The sequence below is a fragment of the Thunnus maccoyii genome, chromosome 15 (assembly GCF_910596095.1).
Source record: "Thunnus maccoyii chromosome 15, fThuMac1.1, whole genome shotgun sequence".
NCBI classification, from domain to species: Eukaryota; Metazoa; Chordata; class Actinopteri; order Scombriformes; family Scombridae; genus Thunnus; species Thunnus maccoyii.
In genome coordinates this window covers 4,955,829-4,977,261 of record NC_056547.1, presented here as the reverse complement: position 1 = coordinate 4,977,261, position 21,433 = coordinate 4,955,829, and the positions used below count along the sequence as shown (strand labels likewise).

Sequence of the window (21,433 nt, the reverse complement as noted above, 5' to 3'; positions counted from 1 at the left end):
AAGCTTTCTAGACCCTGACTTAGAAGGACCGCAGCCTTTAAAGCCCGCTAAGATGGTAATTTGCAGTGGGTTTGTTGGGGGTTAGGGTTAATGACTTTCAGGTCTAAGAGACTTAGAAGATTACTAACACATTCAAAGAAAACTTGCAAAGCTTTTTACAGTGTTTTAGGAAAAGTACCTGTCATCTGGAGTTGACGTGAACAATAATATGACCAGTCTGATTTTAACAACACGTTACTCGCAACGTGTTTCAACTATGTGTGGCAGCGAACAGTTGTTTATTTCCACATCCAGCAGTTTTAAGGAGCAACATTATCATTCATTTGGAGTCGTGTTTCTGTTCACCTGGTGAATGTAAGTCCAATATTCACTTTCTTAAAGCTCTTTTTGCTCTCTATCAACTCCTGAGGGAAATGTCTGTTTTTTTAGCTGCTAAATGCTCCACTATGTTCACTAGCTAGTCACGAACTGTGTCTGTGTGACATTTGGTGCTGAGCAGGTAGTGTGCAGTGGCTTTTTAGAGCTTTTACTCTGAAAACAGCTGCCTGCTGTGGCTGAAAATGACACTATGAGAGCACTGAGAGTGAACCAAAACAGTAAATTTGAAGCCAGACAGCTCAACAATGAGCTGAAACTTGTTACAATGCTCCGTAAAGCTGAGAGGAGCTGCAGAGTCACTGATAATTCTCTGTAGGTTCATCACTACAAGCCACAGACATTACAAAATGTCATTTGATACATTGTTATTATTATATTTTTTTATTGTTTATTTTTACTCTTAAACAAGTGAAAAATCATGCGAATAACTTTTTTTTTTTAAATATATTGTATTTAGAAATGTATCAACGGAGTAAAAAGTGATTCATGGAAATCAATATAGGAACAAAAAACATATGTTTTTATATATATTATTTTACTACTAAGAGCAAATGGTATGAATACACATAGGAACATTACATAACAACGACAATAGAGAGGACATTTGAAAAACTGCCCAATAGGCAGAATATACCCTTTGGTGCATAACGTCCACTGGAGTGGACAGATGGATTTTCAGTCACAGAAAAAAATGTACAAGAAAAATATTATTAAAAATAAATAAAAGTATTTCTAACATCTTATTTAGTTGAGAAATATATATTTTTACCTTTTTTTTTTCTCTGAGAATAAAAGTATTTAACAGATATTCCTGAGCTACTTAGTACATTTTCTCCACCCTCCGCCATTTTGAATTTATGATTCAATATCTCAAAATCACACAGAGAGGGAGAGTCAAAAATGATATTCAGATGGAATTGTTTACAACACTTTGGGGGTTCACCACCTGGTAGTTGGGACATGGTACTACAACTTAAATGGTTCAAAATGGCTTCTAAATATCTGTAGTGGACACCATGCATGAAAGGGTTAAGCATTTTATTTGAAGATGAAAAGTCTATAAAAAAGTTAACGCCTCTATTAAGATGTTACCAACAACATGTTCCTTTGTTATATTAATTTCTTTTGGGTGTTTTAGTTAAATGTCTTACAACTGAGTGGCCTTTAAACACAATAACAAGCAAAACTATTTATCACAGTATCAAATTGTGTTTACTGTAATTTAACAATGAAGAACATACCACTCATACTGCGTTTATTATATTTGGTGGATAAGGTGTTTGTAATTTACAAGGCAATAAATTCAAATGAAATACCAAACAGTAAACATAGCAGCCAAGAATCAGGTTATTTTTTGACTACACACTCGTATATTTTTAGCATGTTTCTATATGCAGAACAAACCATATAGAGCTTTACCATGATGACCTAATCTGAAGGTGACAGTAATAATAGTTAAGTGGCTGGCTGTCACTTCCATAAAAAGAATAACAAGGGTCAGCGCAGGGGAAAAAGACCTGGATATAGCCCGGCCAGGGGTTAAGAGGTCAGCTTCAAACAGGCTTATGAAACATGCTTAGACTGGGGAAAGGTCCAGCCCTTCATGTAAGCTGTGAAATTTACTGGTGATCCCTAAGGAACCTCTACATAACATAAAACATGGAATATCATGGTCTCAAACAGAACTGAGGAGCTTTATTAGAACACAACACAATACAAACACATTTACCAACTACAAGAAGAGCTGTTCTATTTAAGTTTGCAGAGTCAAATAGTGAGTTTTCAAACTTTCCATGTTTGTATTGGAGGAATTGTGAGTCTAAATCTTCCCTTTTTTTTCTGAAGGCTTATTCATAGTAAGACAATGACAATGACTACATATTCAAGGTTAGACAAACAGTAGTGATTTGTAAGTTTGGTTTGTAATTCAACATTCTTACATTGAGCCTTAGGAAAACACATCTCCTTTTAAAACTCGTTCTCTCTTGATGTGATGATATTGCATCAAGATATTTCAAGCTCACAATGAAATTCGACAGCAGGAGACATTTCAGTGATCCAAATCAAAAGAAAATGTCAGATGTTGGAATATAGAAAGGGCTCCCTTCAGCAGTCGGCATTCAGCAAGTCATACAGGGAGAAATCCATTTATACTCCCACGCAGAGTGGCAGAAAATAGACCAGAACGCAGTGCAGACACAAGACCTGTTTTTGGTTGATTCTCACTTTTTTTCTAGACTCATTTAACTTTCACACTTTTTCTCGTACTATCACTATGGCTCTCCACCTACATGTAAAACCCACAACTGAATGCAACATGTTTAGATATGTTCTGTTGGGGTTGTTACAAGGGAAAGGCTGGACAATATGACTTAACAATTATACTGTTTATCTGTCTTTCTCCTTTATTCTACAAACATTTTCAGAAATCTTCCCTTGCTGTCATAGGATGGCACGACCCTGATGAAGGGAAGAAAGTGACTGGGGAGTACCAGTTTGGAGAAGAGTTATGCGATGTGTTTAATTCTGATGAATGCGATCACTGTGTGCATGTTCTCAAAGTTAGAAACTGTTGGACTCTTTATGTCAGTGCTTGTTTCTGATTTTCCACCTGTTCCCATTTTACCACCACAGCCTCTGACACCCTGTCTCAAACAGAAACTACCACGATTTTACGTTGAAGCACCCTAATAAGTGTGTTTGTGGTTATTTTGTAAATTATTGTTCTATTACTAATATCTGAAGACTTAACAGTTGGCTCACCTGCTGCTTCCCATGGGTCCAGGAGTTGGACTTTCTGACTTTTTCTCTGTTCACAGTTCTACTGTATTTGTGGTTCTGGAGTTACGCTAACAAGACCCTTGTAAGATGCTGTCATACAATATTTCACTAAGTTTAATATTACTTGATTACTATAACCAGGTTCAGCACTAGGATTTTGGTGGCACTAAACAAGATTTTGTTTGTGGCCCCAAAACACTCCCAGCGCAACCACAAAGTCACACGCACTGCTCATAACTGAATAAACACACACACACACACACACACACACACACACACACACACAATAGAGATGGACAAATGAATTAACAAAAAATCTCTTTATTTGAAAACTATGTACATTAAAAATATATTAAAATTTGAGAAGTTGAGAAACAACAATTGCAAAGTATTCAAAATGATAAATAATAGTCAAGATATTTAAACTATAAAAGCAACAAACTTGGACAAAACAAGGTCTACAAGTAAAGACAATGAACACCAATAAAAACAGTAGTTTGACAAATAAATAGCAATGAAAAACCAATATAAGAGTGCAAAATATTCAAAATAAATAAAGTGAACACTACAAAAGAGTTAACTATTGTACAAACAACATCTATAGGCTGCTGTAGAAACTATAGCTCACCACCATCCAACATCAGTGAGAAAGTCCTCAAAATCTGTACCTCCTCGATTTTCTTGAAGCAAAATTCAAACATCAGCGTGTCAACCTCATGGTTTCTTCTACTGATGGCAAGTCCAGTGAGGCGGTCTTGTGCCATAGATGATCGCAGGTATGTCTTTATCAGCTTAAGCTTTGAAAAGCTTCTTTCAGCTAATGCCACTGTCACTGGCAGGATACAGGCAATCCACAGGGATATCCAAAGATTTGGATACAACTCACATGAATCTCATGGTTGTGCTGCAACTGGATGTTGGGAATATCAGTGGATGATGTGGAAGGCTGTGGTACCATAGTTATGCAGACGCAGTCACATCAGAGAAGGATGTAGAAGAAAAAAAACACAAATTTATTGTTGAAAGAAAGAAAATATTGGTAGCTAGTTAATAACCAAAGCTAGCCTTATAAATTATAAATGATGATTGCAATCCTACTTGTGTTAGCTAGCAAGCAAATAGCAAGAAATCAAGCTTGTTCTAATGAAAAACGTTTCAGCTAACTTTCTAGACAGCTTGCTAGGTTAAAATTATTGTTGCTATATTCAATTTAATTCTTTCAAAATCAAAACATGACTTTAATGTGGCAAGAAAACATTGGTAGGTAGCTAACAAGCAAAGCTAGCCTTACAATCAAGGAGGTTTGTTGATGCTAACAATCCTGCTCAGGTTAGCTAGCAAACAGTGAAAAAAACAAGCATGTTCTAATGAAAAACATTTCAGAATCAGCATCTAAATGTTATAATGCATTTATTATTTCTAGCCAGCTTGTTAGGTTAAAATTAATGGCTATGTTCTGTTTAATTCTTTAAAAACATGACTTTAAGGCAAGAAAAACAACTGTCAGATTTGTTCAGTCAGATTCAACAAACAGTTTTTTCCATCTCAAATTTTCTCTTCTTCCACCCTTGAGCACAAGTCCTAAATTTTCTTTTAGGAGCCATTTGTGTAATGTTCATCAAAATAAGTTGCGAATGGAGATTTATTGCCGCAGTAACCAGCAGACTCAACAAGACTCAACAGATTCAATTAACATTACAATAACAACACAATAACAACATTTTCTCATTATGTTGACAGAAGACTAATTCTGTTGGCATTACATTCCCCGCCAAACATATTTGCTGTTGCAATTTAACTGTATATAAATATAATTTCTAGAAGACAGGGTTGCCTTTCCTGAACTATTGATCAACTGTGTCAAATATCAAAACACTGCCAAAATATCTGAGGTTGGACATTCTTTTTCAAACCCTTGAAATATCACCACACATCCTAAACATTAATAGGATCACCGACCCATTGTTGGTCATCTCTTAAACATTTTCAATTGAGATCATTTCATTACATTTCTGAAGAACTGACAAAATCAAAAACTGCTGCGTGCCGTCAATAAAACCACATTGTGTAGATGTACATGTGTGCTGTAATGCCATCATTAGTAGGTCTGTCAACCAGCCAATCAGGTATGTGGGACTTTTCCAGTCTGAATCTTCTGGCAAGAGGGAGGGCAGGTCCTGTGAGGCACTAAATTTTGTAAACACGTGGGTGTGGTTGGGAATCGTGGGGGTTGGGTCAAGGCTTAAGGCTCAAGCTAATCTTCAATTAAAAAGACTTCAGATGCCAAAGTGATTGGAGTGAATTCAAATACAGTTTGACCCAGCTCTGGGATTTCACAGCAAGTGCTTACAGTCACTGTAGTCAAGTCACTTTTATTTATATAGCACAAACAACTAAAACAACTAAAATTATTTTTTTTTAAAATCAAAGTAATAAAGTAGGAAGTTAAGAGAAATTGAATAAAACCAATAACAGATTAAAACACAGGTCACCCATGGTTTTTAGGTATGAGTGGGGGACTGAGAGGAGTTGTCATGAGGACGACCTAGGTGACCTGGGGGCAGAATATGGATTTAGCAAATCAGTAATGTATTGTTTAGCTAATCCATTTAGGGTTTTAAAAACACATAGTAAAATTTAAAATCAACACTGTATTTCACTGGTAACCAATGCGAGTGAGCTAGAACAGGAGTGATGTGTTGTCTTTTCTTTGTTCCAGTCTAGCAGCTGCGTTTTGAACCATCTGGAGTAGGGAAAGGGTGGAATGGGTCGAACCCATATCCAGGGAATTACAGTAATCAAGCCGAGAGGTGATAAAAGCATGGATAACTGTTTCCAGGTCTTGGGGATCAGAGTCTGGGGGTGAGATGTGAGATCTTATATTGTCAGTTTTGTCTATGAAGAAATTCAGAAACTTCTCACAGGTTTCAGTAGTGGAAGTATGAAGGCTAAGAATCCCGTTAAAATGCCACAACCCAGTGTGGGAATTGGGCCAGAAATAAAAGTGTTTTTTGGATCAGGGTCCAGTTCCAAAAAACTCCCCACTCTACATGGGCAGGAGCAGGATCAACCACAGGAACAGCATCAGCCATGAGGCCATCAGCAGGGTGAACTGTGGTATCAGCCGGTAGCATGGCATAGAGATTTGAGATGTTTATGGACGGGGGCGAAGCAGCTCGGAGTCCTCCCGTCTTGCCACCTCTTACCAGGTAGCCTGTGAGCTGGGAGTGGAACAGTCGGCCGGGAACATGATGATGGTTCCCATAGTTGTATCCAAGATGGCTGAGTTCATGGCTGAGATTGTTTTGGACTGTGTGGCTGTGGTGTCAATAAAAGATAGAATAGAAGAGAATCCTTTTTTCGCAGTTCATTTGCGAGTTGTCAGATATCCTCCTTGAGGTTAGTAATGTCTTTTTTTTTTTTTTTTGATTTTAGGCAGTCTTCACAAGGCATAATAATTTTAAACTGGTTGTTCAATGTTCACAAAAAACTCCAGGGAGGCTTTTCTAGAGTGGAGGCTAGCTGTCATCTCCATTAGCCATTAGCTCCATTAGCCGCTAGCACTGTTAACCATGTTGGGGTGTCCGTATGGCAGCCATTGGGCAGCTCAAAACTGCTGGAATCAGGCCCAGCAAGTCCAAGCGGCAGCACTTCCACAGTGACAGCAGTAATATCCACAGGAGTATCTGCTCCCTCAGGCCTGTAAGACATTGAGATGTTTTTTTAAGTGGAGAGAAAATGGTTTATGTACAGAGGAAAAAAAATACAATTATTCCTTTTTCTTGAATCTACAGGTTTTTTAAAACACACACATGACATATTTAAGTCATAACTTTTTCCTGCAAGCACAGATTCTTCACTTTGTTCAACCCAACCTAGTTTGTTTCTGATGTACATGAAGTTCATATTATAACCTTTTCACAAAAGTCCCAATGGAAAATAACATAAAACAGTTATCAGCATATTGTACATAGAGAGATGTGTGTGTCTTGGCGTCTGTGTGACATAGACTGTAAAAAAATGATGGACGTAGCCACCTTGACATCACCCATTGGTTTGTGGACTCCCATTTTGAAGCCTCAAGTTTGCATTTGACTCTCGCTATCTTGGATTTTTGGAGCCAGAAGTGACCATATTTGGATGAGAGGGTGGAGTTAATCCTAATGCTAGCTGCTAGTTTGGTTAGCACAGCGCATTCACGGTCTATGGTTGACTGTGATAATGCTAATAATCATTTTTGCTAGTGAAAAAAAGGGTTAAAACTACTAAAACAAAATGTACTTACCAGAAAAACTGAACATCAGACTCCTTAGAGGTTCTTTTTGTGTAACCAAACACTGATCAAGACTTTTTTAGGTGACAAAAATGTTACAATTAACTTTCATGAACTGAAAACACACTGTAACAGCAGCAGCTACGGCTACACCTATAACCTGTGAATCAGGGGTTGGTTACCTAACCAACGTCATCACCGTGGTAACGGCTTATCAGTCACAACATAGCCATGCCCTAAAGCATACCCTGCTTTATCATCTATTTTACTCTAAGTTACAAAATGAACATCATGCTGTGTTGAAGCAGACTTGAAACTAGCGATTGACACCATAAATTCACAATCAGACTTCTTTTTGGAGTCAATGGAGTCGCCCTTTGCTGACCATTAGAGAGAATGCAGGTTTAAGGCACTTCCGCATTGGCTTCACTTTCCAGACCTGGAGCTACCCACTTGGTGTCTGAGAGGGAGAGAGGGAGAGAGAGAGAGAGAGAGAGGGAGAGAGAGAGAGTTAAAATTATCTGCCTAAAGCCAATCCTCCTCAAGCTGATCAGTGCGCTGAATGGACTAACCAGCTTGTGGACCTCAAACTTCCAGGCAGGTAAGAAAACTTTTGTTTCCTTCTCACAAATTTTTTTTTTTTTTCATTTTCTAAAACGCAAACCATTGGGAAATTAAACTTTCTACCAGGAGCTGATTAAAACCCTCCTGTGGGAGCTACTTAATTGAGTGTTGAGTAACCCGAAGGCAGAGCTGAGGTTGGCAGGTAGTTTGCTTACAATGATGTAGATGATGTGAATCAACCAGTTTTTCTATTTGTTTAAAATTGTGAAGATATGGTGCGATTAATTTAGTTATGTAATTGATTTTCTCAAGGGGCTAAAGTTGACAATAGACCATAAGCTGCAAGCTTATGGGCTATATGTACACACTGCACATACAGCACAGCAGCGGTAACGGTGGTGCAGTATTTCTGCTAAATATATAAATCTCAACCTAAACCTTTGGCTCTAAGGAGAATGTAGATTTAACCAAAAGGCATAAAAAAAGATTTTCTGTTACAACTAAAAGGCCTTCCATTTAAATAGTTGTATGCCATGTCAATTAATACATTAGTTATTGATTTATTTTATTTGTAAGGGACCGTGTGCAGTATTAAACAAATGTTACTATTTGATGTGCTGTACCAGAGTTAGCTTAAAGCAAATTTTCATCCGCAGTCCCTTGGCAGGTCACAATTCAAGACACTTAATACAAAGTTACACACAATAGCACATCACACACAAACAGATGTCAAGTGTTCGTTTGACAAATTAAAAGCAATGTTATTTGTTTAAATGAGAAAACTAATAAAATGTAGAGTCAGTGGTGACAGAGTTGAGTGGCTTTTAACAGACTTTTTTTAATTTGGCTTTAAAACAGCTGATAGAACTGCAGCTCTTTATGTGGTCTGGTAGGTCTGGTAGGTACTTAGCAACAAGTTTAATAAAGGACACATCCCGCACTGAGCTGAACCACACGGAGCGTTATTGAGTGTTATTATGAAGTTGTACTGATGAGATGAACTGATGGATGTCCTTGTTGATTTTAGTTGGTTTGGACTCTTGAAATAACTGACACATGTGTTCATTATCATTTACCTGTTTGATGTTTTGACACAAAATAAAGTAATTGCATTAAAATTATTTGAAATTTGAGTAGATTTGCATTGGGGCAGTGCCAGTAAAATCCACTGTGTGTTTGAAGTATGACTTGATTTTTTTAGTGTTTATTTTGTTATATTTGAAGAACCCAGATGAGCAGAGTTCATGTTTAAGTATTTTTGGTTATGGCTGATACTTGTAAGTAAAAAAAATTGCAAGTGCAGTTTGTTGTGGTGTGAGATTTTACATATATATATTTTTTTCTTCTACTTTAATCCTTAGTTTTATTCTTGCACCCGCCCCCCTCACATGTATCCCCATCTCTGCATGTGCCACACCTTCAGCCATTTCTATTATTCAGTGCAGTTTTGATGAGCTTTAGATCACGTGCAGCTAAAGCCCTGTTCACACAGGACTTGTATTACCTGGGGACCTCTAGTAATTTCTAGTAATTGCGGAGGTCATCTGTGATCTTTATCCCATGCGAATCTGCAATTTCCGTAATTTGTAAAGTAAAGATTCCACTGCATGAAACACAGACATGTTTCCTGCAGCAGTCAACCCCCAGGTGTACTGTAGTTGTAACTTCACTGATGATCCATATATTGTTGTAGTTTCATGCCACTAACAAAGTTGGTGTGTTTCTGTTTTCCAAAGAAAAGCCTTATTGAGTACATAAATTGTTCTTCCAGTGGAAAGTTCAAAACCAGATTGGGGTTTTATATCAGCGGTGTTTACATTGATCAGACATACAGGGGAATCTTTTGTCGTCCGCCACCTTTACATCCTTTCAACTTCCTTCCTCGTGTCTCCTGCTGAGCCTTTGGCAGAGCGGCACCGACGGGCTCGAGGCCACGTGCAGCACTGAGACCTTGGTTTGACTCCTCTTCATTAGCCACAACGAGGCCAGAAACGGCTTACAGAGGCCAAACAAAATGTGAGGAGATCCATCACCCTTCCCATCAGAAGTCCACCTCTTGACAAGCGTGACGCGTGCTCTCGCTAAATCACTGACAGCCGAGAATTGAAATAAGTTGATGGTATTATATTTTGAAAACTGAACAATCCCCTTTGCAGACTGGATCCTGGAGATCTTATATACCTTATATATACATATCATTCATTCAAAAGTTGTACCTCGAATTATTAACTTAATCAGTGATTCTGGGCCTATATATAGAGAGAGAGAGGAAATTAAATTGTTTTAATTTGTCACATTAAATTAATAATGATGAATCATGCTGTGTGGGAATTATTTGATGTGGTTCTCCTGAGCAGCTTTTACGATGTGACTTTTATTTTTTCGGGCACTTTTTATCATCACATTTTCCTGCAAATGAGTGTGCTTCAGACTAAATTAAATCTAAATTAAATAGCACAAAATAGGAATCTGCTGAACATGTGAAGCACCTATTAAACCAAAGGTGCACAGTGCTTGGCAGAATAAAAAGTTATACTTTAAAAAAACTATCATCATCAACAGAAAACCTTTCCCTACAGAGCGGCTGATACTTTTCACCTACATGTAACTTTTCTTTTGTCATAACTTCTCATAAAACCCAACAGTTAACTGCCTGTGCCACACTGTAGCTCAGACCGCTGGTGAGAAACCTGAGCTCCCTGCAGCGCGCCGCCTCGGCCGAGGTCTTGCATTAAGCCACTGTACTGTCACATTAGTCAGTTTGTGTTTTCACTCTCTCCACTTGAGCCTGAGAGCTTTCCACGGCATCGCAAGTATTCACCCCCCGGTCTGGCGAAGGGTGACCCTCACAGAGAGAGACGTCTCTGGTGAAGCTGTCCCAGTGTAAACTCAGGCGGTGTGGTGACCTCAGGGAGAAGGCAGGGTGCTGACCTCACACTCACCCAAACAGGGGCGAGGGACTCGCAAGCACAAGAGGTCATTTAGGGGCAGCATTTACTTCATCATGACAATACATTTTTCCATATTGTCATGAGCAACATTAATCCTATCAGCCTTTGTCACTGCTGTACTTAAAAAAAAAGGGTTCTCTTAAATATGGACTTTTGAAGTTCAACATTTACAGACTTTAAAAGCACTCGGCTCTTAAAAGTCTCCTCTGGGTTTTGTGTTTGTCTTGTCTAGCAGCCAGTTGCATTTGCATACTGTGTAAAAAAGGCAGTTGCAGGACTTAGAAGATACAGTATGTGAACACATCAAATGCTACTTTGATTAAGTCTCACTTAGGAATAAATTAAAGCGTTAATCTCTCATTTAAAATTACTACATTGCTAACAGTTTCTCTATTGGTGATGTGTTAGCTGAATCTGCATTGTGGACATGGACTTATTGGCTCATGAAGTTACTTGATATTCTTTTGTTTTTCACATTATCTTCATATTAAATGGTTTATTCAAACAAACTAACTTGCTTGAGGTTATGGTTACAATTAGGGTAGGGTTAGTCAGGCTTTAAAGAATGGAAATTGATGAAATTGGATGTCCAGTATGGATTTTGTCTGATGTAAGTTTGCTCAAGAAGATAGCTGAGAAATTTTTAATATTTACTATCACAGTTTGTTAATATGTTGTTCCTGTCTGTGATGTAGTTGTCACCAGGTTTTTTTTTTTTGCTTGTGGAGACACATTGTGTTCAGTGAAATGGATGCAGTTTAAAGTGTATCGAAGTGGTTCACTTCTAGTATAACTGACCAAACAACTGACAGCAAAATGTACCAAAATAAAAAAAGTCACTCAGCACATGCGACACATAGCGGCTCCACAGTAAAAGACTGTTGACCTGGGCGGCTCGAAACTGTAATTACATGTAAATCTGTAAATGTGAGGCCATCAGTAATTCCTGTGAGGTCAAAATATGTCCTTTTTCACTTGATTTTAATTGAACTTTTTGCAGTTTGTCGGTGACAGGAATTTATGTGAACAAGCATTTTTGGACACAGGTTGTTTCTGTTAATAACTGTTGCTCTGATTCTTTGTCGTGTTTCATGTTCACCATTATAAAATCTACCTTTTAAGCAGATATTCAGTATATTTGCATGGTCAAGAAGTCAGTTTAACTCTAAATGACAAAGATAGAGCGATGTCTAACCAATTTTCAAATCATTTGTAATATACTTGAGAAGCCAAAATAGTTAAATATCCATGTATTCATGTATTTTCCCCATTATGTGTCTCTTAAATTCACACTGTACAAACCTTATATGATTTATATGGTTATATGATTCATTATATCACATTATATCAGCATTTCTATCTAGAACTAAGCAGTACGTTTGAATGTGAGGATGATGATCAATAGTATGATGATGTCAGGAATTGGTAGATGAGATCAAGTAAAAAAAAAAAAAAAAAAAAGCTGTCTGGTTAAATATGATTCAACCAAATGAATAAAAGCTCTGTCACATTAGTAAAAGATGGAAATTTCTTTCAGCTTTTGTTATATATCAATGTAAAACAGGAATTTTGACACCATGAAATATATCACACAAAACTGGTCCATTAGGATCTTTTCTAAATGCCACCATATTTCATCACCCTCCTGAATTTGATTGACTGCAGCAGGCCTTGAAGTAATTATGGGATGACAGGAGGAGTAGTGGAGACATTTTCAAAAGAAATTTTTCACTCAGGCACAGGCCCAGACGATGATAAGACACACTATTTCCAATGCAGTATGCAATAAAATGTCTGTAGGAGATTTGGGAGCCTTCTGTAACAGAAAAGTCTCAACAAATGGTCCTTTAGGTGATTTTAAGGGTATTGATACTGGATACTTATGCAGGATATGTGCACTGCTGCAAATTTTCCCTTAACATGAGCTGCTAAACACTGCTAATAAAATATTTACAATAAAGCCTCAACTAAGGATTCTCTTAATCTTAAACAATGAAAAAGCAAAATAAAAAAGTAAATATAGTATTTTATTTATGAAGAGTAATTCTCCGGGCGAAGTCTGGTGAAATCTGCACCAAGCTGATTTTCTAGAAGTCCACAGAAACTCTGCTTGAGGCTCCTTGTGTACTTGATGAGGAGTTGTGGATTTGGAGACAGACCTCCAGAAACCCGCTGGTTACGTCTGCAAATCTGCAAATGTGGTGAAGTCTGGACATTTGGATTCAACCTCAGAGTCCTCACAACTAAAACTCTGCATGACCCTAAAGTCCTTGCAATTAAACGTCTTCATAACCAAAAATTCTCAAAGTCATCACAACTAAACAACGTTATTTAGTCACTTAACCACCTAAAAAACCTTGTTTTTGCTGACCTCCGGTGGTTTAACTTCTCACCTCGCCACAGTGATGCATAGGTGTCCTCCAGGACCCTGTGACATCACTGCTGGGTTTGGTTACAGCAAGTTCAGAGAAACGCTGCTCTTCAACCTACTGTTAAGTTGTTTTTTTTTAAAGTGTAAATGCTGTGTAGCTGTATCTAAGTGTAGACATCACTGAGAAGTAAACGGCTGAGACTCTGTTAGACTTAACAAAGGCCTCAGCACTGAAATTGGCTTGTTTATAATACAGAGAGCCAGATGGCGGCTTTCATCAGGATGTGCAGACAGATATAAAGACCGCTGAGAGGACATTAAAGTGAGAGACATTCTGAGGCCGTTCCTTTTGCATGAACAGAAAGTTTTCAAAATAAAAAAATATGCACACACTGGGGGAGATGAAGCAGTCTGTCAGGAATGATTTTATGCAAATAGATACATACAGTACCACAGAGTTGTTTTACTGTGTTTAATCACTGTTTTTTATTTAACTTAGAGAAAGCAATTACTGCCATCCATACAGTTTTAGATGTAATCTCTATATAAACCTGAGACTCTTCAGCTGTATGCACTCTATTGAATATATATTTACAGAGCGATCAGAGCAATAATGCAGCAATGATTATGTCTTTTAGATCTTCTCTTTTTACTCACAAAAGATGATTTTTGAACCATTTACTGTTGCAATGACAAAGAAAACACCATATTGATCCAAAACGGATCCAAAATTCAAATAAAAAATTTTAACTTGTTGAAATTTCTTACTTCGCTCAACACAACAAATTAATTTGGCAACACAATTTTAAGATCGGAAAGCAGCATTTCTTGCAGCAATACTTTTTGAGACAGAGAGTATCGACAGTTTTCTTCTTTTGACTTTTTTCCCATAAACCAGTGTTTTCAATACAGTTGTCCATTTTTTTCTGGTTAATCAACTGAGAGAGATTAATGTACTTAAAAGTGTGGCAACGCTCTCACCACCTGTCACCTAACTTTATTTAAATAAACTGAGATTTTGTAGTTCTGCCACACGATCACCTACATCACCATCAGGTCTCCGCGTGCAGCTTTTGCTTTTCTGTGTTGTGGCTGGTCACGTTCAGACAGACATGACTCACCTGCAGATCAACTTTACCGTCCAGCCAAAGCACCTGACGGGGGGGAGGGAGGGAGGCTTGACTTATACGATGTGTTGCGTGAGGCAGGTGAGGTGAGCTCAGGACCCACAGAGGAAGAGGAGGAGGAGCATCCTTAAGCTGCAGCGAGGGCGAGGCCTCACGGTGGGACGTGCATCCACTCAACCTGGATAACTGACCCGAGCGAGGGGCTGAAATTGGCTTGAGAAGCTGCGCACATGCACACATCGCACATTCACATGGTAACACTGGCATACAAACACAAACTCACAACAAAGGAAGTAACATATGCAACATTTTTAGAGCCTTCGATGTGCATATCAGTGTAAGAACACAGTCAAATCATTAGTGTTAATTGAATTTTAAGAGAAAAAATAAATCAAATCCAGTCAACACTGAAATAAAAATAATTGTAGTATTAAATGAGAGCATAATATTTAAACTAGATGCCATCTAGTGAAAAATAAATACAAATATTGGCTGCTGAATGACTCATAATGACCCCCGGCTGCATGTCACGCACATGTTCTGTCTCTGCAGTGACACGTGTGATAACAATGGCTTGACTTTGTGGGTGGGGGGGCAAGATCTTCTGGCAGAACCAGGACCCTGCAGCCAATCCCTCATTAAATAGAATTAAATCCAACCAATCCTATTAGTCTGTCACCCTTGAGAGGAGGAGGAGGAGGAGGAGGAGGAGGAGAGGTGGGGAGGTGTGTTCCTGCGGTCTGCTACGGCTCCGCTGAGGAAGACATGAGCAGATAAGATGTACAGATCAGCCTTGAAGAGCCGCTGTGAGGCACTTTAGACTTTCGACTAATGAAAATGAACAAAAAAATAGATCTTAAAACAGCGTTTTTTAAAAAGTCTAAAAGAAAAATGAGAGTGAATAAATAAAGATAACATTTGGGAAATTTGACAAACTGGGGAAGTTTGAAAAACTCTTAATATGTTGTAAAATGTAGACAACAATTCATAAACATTGTATAAGAAAAAAAATGTATTTTTTTCATTTAAATAGTAATTCTAGTCTTTTTTTTAGTTCCCATATATGGGTTTTGTGTGACATCTGCTACATGCTGTATAGAAAATATGCAACATACTCTTTATTTTTACAGCAGTCACCGACATAATATTATTATGTCGTATGATATTTCATAACCTAATTGGAAAAATCATACAACGATGTTCAAGATGCATGGTAGGTTTTGTTCATCAATGTATATTTTGGCTGACGTCATTTGAATTTATGTAAATTATTTATTAGTGGGAAAAGTAAAAATTCAAAATTCAAAATCATTGTAGTCCTGCAAATATCAGCATACACCACTAATATTTAGTGTTTCTTTGGTTTATTATCTCTGCCAGACATAAGCCTGGAGGAGATCATGCATTTGGTCGTGTGTGTGTGTGTGTGTGCGTGTGTGTGTGTGTGTGTGTGTGTGTGTGTGTGTGTGTGTCCACAGCTAGTCTTGCATACTGGACCCATCAGCCTAATATTTTTGTGCACATTTATGACTGTATGCTCAAGGACCTCTCGTAGTCGTGGTGATTCACAATTTTTAAAAAAAATGTATTTTGTACCACCATTGACTGCTGACTCCTCACTCCTCTTAACCAGCAAGTGATCAACAAGTGCTTCAGTTTGGATTATTGTTTCCGCCGGGGACAACCAATCATGCCTTGTTGCCACGTTCGATCACTCAGTACCAAATTTCAGTACCTTGAGAGCAGGTTGTGTTGTGAATTCAAATAAATATTGATAAGATTCCTTATGAGCCTATCATAAAGCTTAGACTTTTGTCTTTTCAGCAGTCCTCACCATTTTATGATATGCATTATGACATAGCAAAAGCCATTTCTGGCAATCATTTAGGCTAAAAACAAAGCTCACCTAGCCAGTTGCAGGCCACATATTTGGCCTTTGTTGTGGCTCAAAAACTGGCATCCATAGAAAAGTTTGGTCTCATCTTGAGCTGGAGAATCTGCAGATTAATTCCATACCTGATATTTTAGGATCCACTAAAGTCAGACACAATATAAGATGAATGAATCCTCATTTTTGTTATCTTTGTCGCCATCTTGACTGTACACACCTGGCGGAGATCTGCACTTGTCTAGTTGTGTTTGTTTTTGCATGCGGTGGGATACTGGTATATAAAATAGTTTTTTGTCAAACTATGGCAGATTTGTTAAAGCACAGCCCATTTTTGCTAAATTACATCCCAATCAAGTAAAGAAGTAGCAAAGGAAAAGTTAGCTAAACAGCCTGTAAATCAACCAGATCCAGTAGTTTGGCCATTGGGCAACAATCAATATACATCAAAATAACATACACTGATAACCTACCCAGAACTACAGTGATTTATATAGTATTTTCTTAAATAAATAAATTTGGATCTTAATAATAACAGTGTATAAAACAGGATTGCACTGCTGACTGTGTGCTACATATCTGTATCCACACGTCTATTGTTCTCATTACTTATATCTGTATAAAAGGATCATTGCCCATCATGATGCTGCACATGAAGCTCAAGTGTGATGCCACGTGCCCGGGGGAAGTATCATGTCTCCTAAATCTCTGCTAATGTTGTCTTTAAGTATCAGACAGTGGTGTTCACTGTCAGGTTAAAGCCCTCATCTATTGGCTGCACGCACACCTGCGAACGCCTCATTAAAAGGCACTCAAGGTGCTGACTTTTAAAAAAAAAAACATGGTTATTGTCACACAGATCGTGAAGAAATCAGTACAAAACATTTAACCTCACTTATTCTGTTATTCTTGGGTCTTATAAATGTAATACTCTGGATGTTTTATTGTCCTGTTACATTTTTGGCATCAAATGAAAAAAGTTAATAGTCTGAATATCAGCCAAAAGTTCAAAATGTCAGTTTGAACTGACAGTGGAACTATTTTATATGTGCAGTGATATGTATATTCCTCCATCCACAGCACTGATTGAGTACAAAAGTACAAAAGGAACATAATGGTGATTTTATTGCATTTAAACAACAGAATAACTCAGTTCCTAATGTGTTGTGAAGACTTTTATGTTTGGTGTCTTTGAAGATAAATGTGCACAGAAGGCAGAGGAGGCAGGCCTCCTCTATGAAGAACATCTGGTCAAGTTAAGGCAACTACAACTAGTTGGTTCGGTTTAGGGAAAGATCACAATATTGTTTTTCAAGTCTGTCCTAAAACAATAGTCAGGAGCCCAAATGGACATTGAAACATGTTTTTTCTTGCTGTAATAATTCCTCCTGTTCATACTGACCATTAGATCCCTTCATAATGCACTTACAATATAAGTGATGGGGGACAAAATCCACAGTCCCTTTTTGTGTTACAATCCTTCCACTGCAGCTTAACAAGAAAACACAAGACTGTAACTGTGGAATATATAGACTTTATTTGACGTACTCAGATGGCTGAAGCCTCATACAAGCTTTAGATAAACTTTTAAATGCATTTTTCCATCACTTAGCACATTTAGAAGGGATCTTATAATGGTTAGTATGAACAGCAGGAATGATTACAACGAGCAAAACCTGTTTCAATGTTCATATGGGCTCTTGACTGTTGTATTAAGACAGACTCAGACACTGTAAACCTGAACTCCTCCATGCTTTAACACAGAGTTTAAACATTTTGAACATACAAGCATTGCTGTGCCTGAGACTTTGGAGGTTTGTACTCAATAAGTCGTGTAGGTGTTTGAACTGGTGATAGGCTATGGAGATAAGGAGCTTAGAGAGGAGCAGCGTCCTGTGTGCCCGGAAAACTTTTTCTTCTTGGCTTCTCGCTCTCTCTGGCTGACCCAACGAGCACGTAGAGGACTCACCTGATGCTGTGACACAGATGGAAAGTTTTTGGACTTTTCATGAGCATGTTGCCTCACAGCTGCTTCGTTCCTTATAGGGTTTTATTATTTTCTCCAACAGAAAACAGTTAAATAGATCAGGGCTGCTTACTTTAGTGCACTGACACAATACTTAAAATTCTTGAATTATTAGAATTAGAATTGTATCAGTTTAGGCAGGAAACCATCACAGATTAGGCTGAATAGTGAGATTATGTTGGAAAACTTTAGTTTTTTACTGTATAGAGATTTCAGATTAGTGCTTCCAAGTGAGCATTTGACAGTTTTGGATATGCAAATGGAAAAAGTTAAACCTAAAAGAGCTCAAGATTTTCACAATATACTATTATCATTTTTAAAATAGTTAAACAACACAGCTATGAATGACTGGGGATGTTTTCCTTTGGGTAAAGAGTCATCATTACTGCACTAATGTTAAAATGTTTACCGGTATCTCTCCCCTCTTACTCTGACATTGTCTCCCCTTCACTATCTCGCCTTTAAATAGCCAATAAACATGCTGGTCTGACACTGATTCATAAGCGACTGGGCTGGCCTGCCTACGTTTCAAATGAAAACCAGCTTTCATTATGTGAATTGATGGGCTGTTGTTTGAGGAGGCAGATTAAATGGCTGTAATCTGATTACATTGAAGTCTTGAAGACCCCCCGCCAGCCTTTCCTCCCCCCCGGCGCTGTCTACTTGCCTGCTGGCGTCACTGACCTCATAGTCTGCTGGCAGTGCAGACAGGAAACGCTGACCGACCGGAGGAGCGATTTGATAATTGGAGATGAATTGTTGATGATGATGCGGATCAAGTCTTACTTACGCACTCGCTCTCTGGTATCTATCTATCTATTTAATAGTATAGATCACTGAGCAGCCACATTTTCACAACAATATATTTAAAGTGTCCTCCAGTTTTTGTTTTGTTGTTCTAATTGGTTGTAAGATCAATTATTCATGCTTCATGTGGAAAATAACTTCAGTCTTCTTCATCAGAGTCAATCAAAGCTCTGGTAAATGTAATTTCCTTCTGTTATGTCTCAGTTCTTGACCTGTTTTCACTCACGTTTTTTATTGCCTTATATCTTTTTCTCCTCTCTGTCCTACAGGTTACAGCACTCTGAGATCTCATGGCTGGTTAGAAGCCGAAGTTAAAGGGATTATTCTTGGCTGTCGAACACAGGAGGTCCTGGGAGCCAAAAGGGATCACCTGGCTGGCGGCAACCCAATACCTCTTTCCCGAGACAGCGGAAGAACCTATCAGGATACATCAGCTGAGCTCTCCCGGCTTGTCAAACTGCCATGGAGCCAAAAAGCCTTGTGTGATACCCACAGGGTCGTTTTGAAGGCAAACAACTAAAGAGTTTGGCAGCGCCCTTTGTGTGCTTTTGGAATATTGCCTTGGAGTTTGTACTACTCGTCCTCTAAAAGGAATTCATGCTGTCTGAGGGGAGATTTTATTGGCACTTTTATTGTTGACATGATTTGCCCCGACATTTTCCAATTCGACACAGATTTACTCCATTCATGGTGGTCATCACAACAAAGCTAAGGCCTGGGAGGATTGTTATTTATCAAGGAATAACTTGGACACCAATCAAATATGGCCAGAGACATCAGTCCTCTGAGCCTCATGCCTTTGTCTGCAAGGCACCAGCAATTGGGCGGCACCTCTCTGGGGTTTTTCTTCTCCTTTTTCCCCCTACGTCCTCTAATTTTCTACTACTTCCTGTCATGTGCAGCAGCAGCGGGCAGTTTGCCAGGCATAGAATATGACTATGGCATTAGCCCCAAATTTGTTTGCACACCAATCCCCCCAGATGCTGACCCCAGCTGCTACTCCCCACCCAGCGTGCCCCATGGACCGAGCAGTAACGGCCACAGTAACGGCCACAATGGCAGCAGCCGGAGAGCCATGATGTCCGACGAGGCTAAAGCCACCATCTTGCACATGCGTGAGAGCCTCGTGAGGCAGAAGGAGACCATCCTGGACCAGCGGGAGACCATCAGGGAGCTGACCGCCAAGCTCACCTTGTGCGAGGGCTTTGGTGGTCACCATGGTCATCATGAGAACCACCACAACAGTCACCATGAAAACCATCATGACAGCCACCACGCCGATCACCAGGAGCATCACGGCAGCCACCACCCTTCTTCATCGTCGTCGCACCATGGGCCTTCGGCGTATCACAGCAGCGATCACCACTACTCCCACGGCAGCCACAGGTCGGACCCCCACCACAGGAAGGGCTCGTCTCACAGCAAACACAGCTCCTTCTCTCCAGAACAGACCGGAAAGACCCTGCAGACACTGAAGGAGAGGCTGGAGAACTTACAGGTGAGACAGGAGGAATGCATACAGTCACTTTTGTATGATCATTAGTGGGGATCAGAGGCTGCACACAATACCCCCCCTGAAATGTATCCTACAAAACAGGGAGTGAACATAAGGAGATTTATACAAAGAGTCAAGAGCTAAATAGTGTCAGTAAAAACAGTAGCTACATGTTTGTGAGCTTTCTTTACTTCACACTAAATAATTAAAAGTTGTGGCTAGTTAACCTGCTAACATTAACCCTGAGTTTAAAGGCTTTTCACAAACATTTTCTTGTTCAATATTGCTATTAAATGCAATTTCACTAACCAAGACCACTCCTTCTAGAATATAGATTTAATGGTTTATTGGGAGGGTGGTGGAAGAGCAGGGTGAAAAGAGGGAAGGATAGTTAGAGGGATGATTGGGGAGGGAAGGATGGATGGGGGAAGGGAGGAGGTCCGGGGTGTGAGGATGAGGGGGTGAGGGTCGAGGGGATGAGGGTCGAGGGATGGGGAGAAAGAAGAGCAGGCAGGAAAGAGGGGAAGGAGGGAGCGGATAGGAGAGTGATAGATGTAAGGAGAGGCGTCGACGTCAGGGAGGTAAGTGGGAACAAGGGGGTTGAGACTCAGGGTGGGGCTGTCTCGATGGTCTGGCATCTGTACGAAGCCCCCTGTTCCTGTGTTCAAGCAGAGAAGAGAGAAAAGTTAGCGGAGGGGTCGGGAGGGACTTGCAAGCTGAGACAAAGGGGAGAGGAGCGGATGTGGTGTGTTTAAATACCCTGTGGTGCGGA

At 39.2% G+C, this 21,433-nt stretch overlaps 1 protein-coding gene across 3 annotated transcripts in view; it reads left to right on the top strand.

Moving 5' to 3' along the window:
* The first annotated feature begins 3,617 nt into the window (after positions 1-3,617).
* Positions 3,618-21,433, top strand: part of LOC121912483 (neuronal pentraxin-1-like) — a 29,088-nt gene continuing 11,272 nt past the window's right edge. The window contains exons 1-3 of one of the 3 annotated variants that reach the window (XM_042434597.1): positions 3,618-3,935; positions 7,870-8,033; positions 19,436-20,664. In XM_042434597.1, the coding sequence (XP_042290531.1) occupies positions 19,930-20,664 (735 nt within the window). In that variant the 5' untranslated portion in view covers positions 3,618-3,935; positions 7,870-8,033; positions 19,436-19,929. Of the gene's footprint in view, positions 3,936-6,780; positions 6,862-7,869; positions 8,034-19,435; positions 20,665-21,433 lie in introns of those variants that run through there. The other 2 variants (XM_042434598.1, XM_042434599.1) reach the window with 2 other exon arrangements.